Source organism: Morone saxatilis, unplaced genomic scaffold, assembly GCF_004916995.1.
Source record: "Morone saxatilis isolate NCDOM2014 unplaced genomic scaffold, NCSU_SB_2.0 Contig10, whole genome shotgun sequence".
Lineage (NCBI taxonomy): Eukaryota > Metazoa > Chordata > Actinopteri > Moronidae > Morone > Morone saxatilis.
This window is the reverse complement of record NW_023339652.1, coordinates 15,703,790-15,711,331: the sequence shown is the minus strand read 5'-3', so window position 1 is coordinate 15,711,331 and position 7,542 is coordinate 15,703,790. Positions and strand designations below refer to the sequence as shown.

At 40.3% G+C, this 7,542-nt stretch overlaps 2 protein-coding genes across 2 annotated transcripts in view; both read left to right on the top strand.

Annotated features, from left to right (window-relative positions):
* The window catches only part of selenoo2 (selenoprotein O2), a 6,430-nt gene extending 1,235 nt beyond the window's left edge, over positions 1-5,195 (top strand). Inside the window, exons 2-9 of the mRNA XM_035678746.1 lie at positions 687-890; positions 1,605-1,782; positions 1,909-2,039; positions 2,136-2,413; positions 2,573-2,735; positions 3,116-3,301; positions 3,965-4,121; positions 4,509-5,195. Coding sequence (XP_035534639.1) covers positions 687-890; positions 1,605-1,782; positions 1,909-2,039; positions 2,136-2,413; positions 2,573-2,735; positions 3,116-3,301; positions 3,965-4,121; positions 4,509-4,661 — 1,450 coding nt within the window. The 3' untranslated portion in view covers positions 4,662-5,195. The remainder of the gene's footprint in view (positions 1-686; positions 891-1,604; positions 1,783-1,908; positions 2,040-2,135; positions 2,414-2,572; positions 2,736-3,115; positions 3,302-3,964; positions 4,122-4,508) is intronic.
* Positions 5,196-5,579: 384 nt separating this feature from the next.
* Positions 5,580-7,542, top strand: part of LOC118342539 (NACHT, LRR and PYD domains-containing protein 12-like) — an 11,828-nt gene continuing 9,865 nt past the window's right edge. The window contains exons 1-3 of the mRNA XM_035681121.1: positions 5,580-7,049; positions 7,154-7,177; positions 7,293-7,536. Coding sequence (XP_035537014.1) covers positions 6,779-7,049; positions 7,154-7,177; positions 7,293-7,536 — 539 coding nt within the window. The 5' untranslated portion in view covers positions 5,580-6,778. The remainder of the gene's footprint in view (positions 7,050-7,153; positions 7,178-7,292; positions 7,537-7,542) is intronic.

The window sequence follows — 7,542 nt, the reverse complement described above, 5'->3', positions numbered from 1 at the left end:
TTTCTGCATGTGGCAGAGCCCGGAGTTATACTGGAAGTCAGATGTGTACAAGGTGAAGAGGACGGGAGGGAGTTAAACCAGCTGTGTTGGTCTGTTGAACACAAAAAGTAAAGTAGATATTGTTTCTACATTTAATCATACAATACATCTCACCAGTCTCACTCCATTTCACAATCACAATCTCTAATTTGAACTCCACAGCTGCCTGCAGTAGGTGGACTTGCACAGCTGTCTGACATATTGCATGGCTGAACACATTTGGGCCTGTTTTACACGTGCAGGCCACACAAATTTGAGGGAAAGTGTAACCTGGTACATTACTGGCATTGTGTCTAAAAGGCTATTTCTTGACATTTGAAACAGCAGCTCTACATTAAAAAAAGGTCCACTTACAGGCTTTTCCTGAGCTTTCATCACTTCTCATGGTCATAGTGGGTGTAATTTGTTCACTTGTCACTTAAAGCTCTGGAAAAAACAAGTTCAACTTTTCTTTCCCCGTGCATTGCCCAGTGAGCAAACTCCATCCACTGAGATATACTGTGAAATGTGGTTGAAAGCAATGGAAAAAGGCAGTAAGTGGACCTTGAGTGATTTTGTTGTGAAGTCCCATGTCAACTGTCATCAATCGAAGGTCCAAATAAGAACAACAGCATCATATGAATATTGCGTTGGATCAATTTCCTCAGAGATGGTGACGGCAGGAAAGTGCTTCGCTCCAGCATCAGAGAGTTTCTGTGCAGCGAGGCCATGGCCGCCCTGGGGATACCCAGCACCCGTGCCGCCTCCCTCGTGACCTCTGACCTCTATGTCAGCAGAGATCCACTCAACAGTGGCAGACGCGTTCCCGAGCGCTGCTCCGTCGTCCTGCGGGTCGCCCCTTCCTTTATCAGGTAAGAATAATTTAAAGGTTAACAATGGGCATTACAGCCTACCAGACTCCATTGACAAAACCAGCAATTTTAACTAGCAGATAACTATAAAACACACTTAAAACTGGACTGAGACTAAATAAAACCCACTTTGATAGTATTTCCACAGTTTTTCCAACAATCACCAGTGATGGTTTGGTCAAAATAAATCCTTATTTTGCCAAATTATGTGCCTTCCATTTAATGTTAGTTAATCCTAGGGTACAAATGTTTTGCCACTGACTGGCTCAGATTAAGTGAGAGACAACATTATGGAAAGGATTCCTACAGAGATAGACCTTTTGTTTAACCAGAAACAGCTGTAATAAGTTTACGTTCAGACTTCATAGACAAAAACATTCATTTTAACTGGCATATTATTGTAAAATTGTCATTCAAAGTGGACAGAAACAAAATAAAACTCACCAAAACCATCTTTGTCCACTATTCCAACTCTGCTTTGGTCAAAATAAATCCTTGATTCACCGAGATAGGTGATAAAACAGTCGCTCTACTGAGCTGGAAATAGAGGGACTCACATGCACGCACAGCCAGACTGGCTATGTTAATGTTTTAAATCTCATATAACCTTTAAAGTGTTTTCAGGCTTTTATCAGCACACAAAAGAACATAGTCATAGTGCCGCTCTGGATAAATATGGACATTTTATTATGTCTCTTCTACCTTTTGTTTTAGATTTGGATCTTTTGAGATCTTTTTGGGCCGCGATGATTTCTCAGGCCTGCAGGGTCCCAGTGCAGGGCGGCATGACATCCGCGCTCAGCTGCTGGATTATGTCATTGAGACTTTTTATCCTTGCATCCAGCAGACTCATAGTAACCGGAAAAGCAGGAATATGGCTTTTTTCAGAGAGGTGAGTGTCATAAAGTCATTGGCTCAGTGCTAATAATGACAAATGGTTTAATCTCCCTTCAGATTGGTTCATTGCATGCCGACGTTTAGGCATTTTGATTATCAAATTTCACTTGTTCATCCCCAGGTGATGATGCGAACTGCTAAGCTAGTGGCCCAGTGGCAGTGTGTTGGTTTTTGCCATGGCGTCCTTAACACAGACAACATGAGCATCTTGGGTCTTACTCTGGATTATGGCCCCTTTGGTTTCATGGACAGGTAGGCTACAGAAAGCATTTGACCAGAGTGTTTTGCCAGTTAGATTACTTACAAAACTGCTACTTCTGTTCCACTAATTGAGGTTAAACAAAACAGATTTGATCCAGATTTCGTGTGCAACACCTCAGACAAGAAAGGGCGCTACTCATACCAAGCCCAGCCGTCTGTGTGCCGCTGGAACCTGGCTCGCCTGGCAGAGGCGTTGGGCTCTGAGCTGGATGCGGCTCAGGCAGGGGCTGTCCTGGATGAATTCACACCCACATACGAAGCCTTCTACCTGTGTAACATGAGGAAAAAGCTGGGCCTTGTGAGGAAAGAGGAGGCAGAGGACAGAGAGCTCATATCAGACCTGCTGCGCCTCATGCACGACACTGGTACAAAGACCTATGGAAGAAAGTTGGACATTTAAATATTGGTACATTTGGCATTTCATAGGAATACATGAACATGTGGCTGAGCCTTCAGTATATTTACTTTTTCTAGTTAATGTTTTTGCAATATTGTCACAGTACTGTAACATAATGTCTTTCCAGGTGCAGATTTCACCAACACCTTCCGCCTGCTGAGTCGTGTCCCCTGGCCTGAGGAGAGCCACAGTGAGAGGGCCACAGTGGGACCAGTAGTGGACCTCATCCTTGAGCAGTGTGCCTCTATTGAGGAGCTTAAGGTGGCTAATAGGCCAACTATGAAGGACCGGTGAGGGAGTGTATGGTGGATGGATACATGTGTTTCTTCATAGAGCGGCTACACTGAGAACATAAACTCTCCAGCTGCCCCACCATATACTCCCAATGAATGTGCCTTTCATCCTAGCTGAGCAGAGTACTGGTTTTAAATGACTAAATCTCTCCTGTCATCTAATTTGTTTTTCCTTTTATATGCTAGCATTTTGGGGATAAAGCTTTCAGAGACAATATGTAAGTTAAATGTGTGTTTTATAGCATTTAGTAGGATTCATGTGGAGACAGTAGCAGGCGTACATCATGGAACATCATGTAGGAATAGAGATAGATTTGTGGTCAACATCAAGCATTTACCTTTTCCCCATTCACCTATAGCATTTTCTTCATTTCTAGTGAATTGGCGATGATTCTGTCCATGGCACAAACCAACCCAGTTATGTTTGGGATGGTGGCAGACACACCAGGTGTTTCCCAGCAATTGGAACGGATGGGACGGCTAAAGGAGCTGCTCGAGACAGATCAGGATGAACTGAAGAGAAAGCAGCGTGATGACTGGATACGCTGGATTAGCAGATACAGGTGAGAAAAAGTAAGACTCTGTAGTTCCCCTAAGATCTACAGAGCAGTTTAGTGTCTTTCAGCTAGTTGTTTTGGTGTTTTGGTTTTACTGACCCACAATGATGCCAAATAATAATGATATTCTCTACCATTTTATTATAGATAGATAGATATGATAGAATAGATACATGGCTAGCATAGATACGACTACTTCTGAGGTTCCGTCCCCAAGGGGAAATTCACAATTAAATAATCTTTGTACATATATACAGTACATGGCCTTTTATGAAAATGTTCTTATATTGGATACTGTATATATTCTACGGTCATAGAAGAGCAATAACCTATTTCACATATATGTGCAACTGGTGTTTGTCACATCTTTGTAAAATTCATATTTATATATCATAATATAGTTGATTAAAATATATGCCAAAATATAAAACTGACACATTTGACTTCATACAATACATTTTAAAAATATAATGGTAAAACATATAGCCACATATGAAATTGTACCAATTCTGAATATGGACATATATGGCATTTAAACATTTTCCAGACTACATACATACATGACATACATACATTTTCATAAATGGACATGTATTAGAATTCCGAATGGGACAAATCAACACATTTTCTATTGTATTGTACAACAATTTCTATGCACTGAAATACCAGGAGGCGTTTAGCCATGGAGTATGATGGCACAGTGGACTTGTCTCTCATCAAAAAGGAGAGGCTGAGCGTCATGAACAGCACCAACCCTTGCATTGTCCTACGCAACTACATCGCCCAGAATGCAATTCAGGCTGCAGAAAAGGGAGACTTCTCTGAGGTCAGTATATAAACATTTGTTCTTTCTTTGTCACAATCTCCACAGGGACATCCACATCCATTAAAGCTGCCGCTAAAACAAGAAAGTTTGGCAGTCAGGTTTTACGGTTTTTTTTTTTTTTTTTTTATTGGTTATTTGTTTATTATCCCATAATGGACCTTATCATTTTGTTGTATTCTTGTTTGCTATCAGAGAGAGGACAAAGTTTTGGATATGAGTATGAATCTGAGTCGGCCATTAGATGGAGACAAACTTGCTTTCATAGATGAAAATGGACTCTGTGAAGAGCTATGCTGTCTTATGTATTTTTATTAGATTTGCTTTAGGGAGTTTAATCATTTTCTTTGCCTCAATGACTAATAGTAGTCATCTTATCTTGTCCTGCAGGTCAACAGGGTCCTCAAAGTTCTGGAGAAACCATATTCGGATGCATTTGAGCTGGAGCCTTCAAATGGACCTAATGCCAGTGAACTAACTGTTGCCTATGACAGGAAACCTCCTGCCTGGGCACAAAGAATTTGTATCACCTGATCCTCTTAGAGCCTCCCAGACAGGTGAAGGAAAGAGGTCTGTATGGTGGACCACATAGGCCTTAGGTTTCAGGGCAAACAATATGTGGGTAGCTAGTACTGTTACTACTGTGCTCCTGTTCTCCACTTCCAATGCAGACTTCTTTCCTACTTCCTGAAGGGTGGTTGATATATAACAGTGTGTTCCAGTGTTCATCAGTATGGTCATAGGTCATTATTATGTTTGTGTCATAATAATGCTTTTATTGCAGGGTTCAAAGCTAAGAGTAATACACCAGCAAAAATAAAGACAATTTGCTGATGATATTCAAGATATATACTCAATGAACTTGCTGATGAAGTATGACGGCTCAGATGACCAGTCAAACAATGACCTGTCTGGGTCTGAAACACCAGGAACACACTGATATTAATTATTTACAGACAGTGCACTTATAAGGTCAACATCTTAGTACGGTAGTGTCATATATGAGCAATTCACACTACTGTAGATAGAATGACAGTTTCTCAAAGTTTGAAATAAAAGATCATGTGTTGTTTATCATTAAGTGTGTTCATTAACTGTGATGATTTACAGCTTATTTCGTCCTGAATAGGTAATCTTATCGAGGAGTGGTATAGGCAAATATAGTGGTCCATGGGCCCTCCAGCAAAAACATTTGGCCCCAGGCAAATGTTTTCACTTCCATAGCACCAAAGATGTTTGCTTTTAGTAAAATTATGCTTTTTCACAAATCTACTGTTGATAACTATGTAAAGGTTTATGTAAATCTCAATAAATATGTTTTTGTAAAATGATATATGGTCCCCACAAGATACATGCTAACTTAGTCCTGCACTATACTGTATGAACAGTGCATGGTGCTGTATAAAGTCTAATAAATTTACCAGATGACTGACAAATAAATAATAATATGATCCACTTTATTGAAATTAAACCAGTACACCTTATATTATTTTTATCGCCTCCCCAAACCTCTCCCTATCACAATGGTAAAAAAAAAAAAAAAATGGCCTGAGGCTGAAGCCAGCTGCAACTCAGCTACACTGCATCGATCCATTCCAAGCCAACAAAGCAAGCTGTAAACAGAAAGCCAGCCAATATACCAACCAGATCAGCCCTGGGAGTCTTGGATGAACGTTATCCACTGAAGACAGTATTTTATTAGGTTAGCTAAGTAGCAATTTATCTGCATTACCAAACAAGCTAATGCTAAAACCACAATATCACCATAGATTTCACAGGCTTTGTAGTAATATTAGGTTTGACTATGGGTTGGACGCCAGTCATTTGTTGATGTTAGTGGACTCCAATTCTAAGCTAAAGTTAAAGTTAGGGGAGAGAAGGCACTCTGGAGCACACGTAGACATATACTTTATACTTTATACTGGATTTACCCAGAAAAAATCTGTTACATAGAAATCTCCCCATAGGCTTGTTTAGGCCTCCGGAGAAAGTCGGAGAAGGTCTCATTTTTTAAGTTACATTACAATCCATTTACATATTGGCAATACAAATAAATTGTAAATAGTTTACAGCCTGCTACAATATATCTATACCAGTCCATCAATAAGACATGTAAAGATTGCTGCAGTGTCACACTTCTGCATCTCATGGTGAGGGTTATGCACATTCTTTCTATTTTGGTTTATATGGTCACCGAAACAAGAACTTTACTGTGGATGTTACACAGAGTGAAACTAATTATGTTGTACAGTGAATTGCACAGTGTCTCTTCTCTCAACCTCATAGTTCTTTTACTTCTCTATTATGCTTTTCATAAGCAGCCCCCATACCCACTTATCACCCACTTGACACGACTGGCTCAACTTGTTTCTGTATGGTATGTAAACACATGCATGCAAAAGCTGATAAGACGAGCAGGAACAATGTATTTACTGTAGAACAGGTATGTTTATGTGCAGTGACGGTGCTCTTTATGCTGATTGCATGCCTGTAAATCTTCAATGAAGTCAGCAGGAATTGAGGAATGAGATGACGGAAGCAACGCCAGCCTACATGAGTTCAAAACTGAAACTGTTGCTGCACTTGAACCTCACTTCTGCCAGAGGATGGACACGGAACAACAGGACTGGTTGATCACATGACTAACTTGGAGAACAGATATGGCTTCTGTCCCAGAGCTGCTCTTGAACACTTTGGAGGAGCTGGTTGATAAAGAGCTGAGGACTTTCCAGTGGTTCCTTTACAGTAATGTTCTTGAAGGATTCTCACATATTCCCAAGTCTCGGGTCGAAGGGGTGGACAGGCCAGGCACTGTGAACCTTTTGGTGCAGACATATGGCTATGACGGGGCTGTTACAGCCACTGTGGATATACTGATGAGGATGAAACTCAAACTGTGGGCTGAAACACTAAAGAAGAAGTACGATGAAGGTAAAACATGTTAAAAAAAAAGACAAAGACAAATTTTGACTGTTTAGTTTGTAAGCTAATAACTTAGCCACTTAACAGCTATTTCTTCTCTGTTTCTTTATCAGTTCCAAGTAATCAAGTAAGCAAAGGTAGGAAGATAAAAAGATACTCACGCACGGTCAGGTTCAAACAAGTTCAAACCCATAAATATATGTACAGACACAAGATTGAAGGTTAAATTACTAGTTTTTTATTTATTAACAGAAATTGACCACCATCCAATCCAAGAAAAACTGAAATCCACCCTGAAGGAAAAGTACCAAAACATTTACGAGGGGAATGCAGATGAAGGAGATACCGTCTACCTGAACAAAATCTACACCAAGCTGCACATTATTGAAGGAGCCTGGGGAGGCTTCAGCGAGGAGCATGAGGTTAGACAGCAGAGGTCCAATTATGTAATGACAGAAGAAACCTCAATTAATGTTAGCAACATTTTTAAACCCAAGCCCAA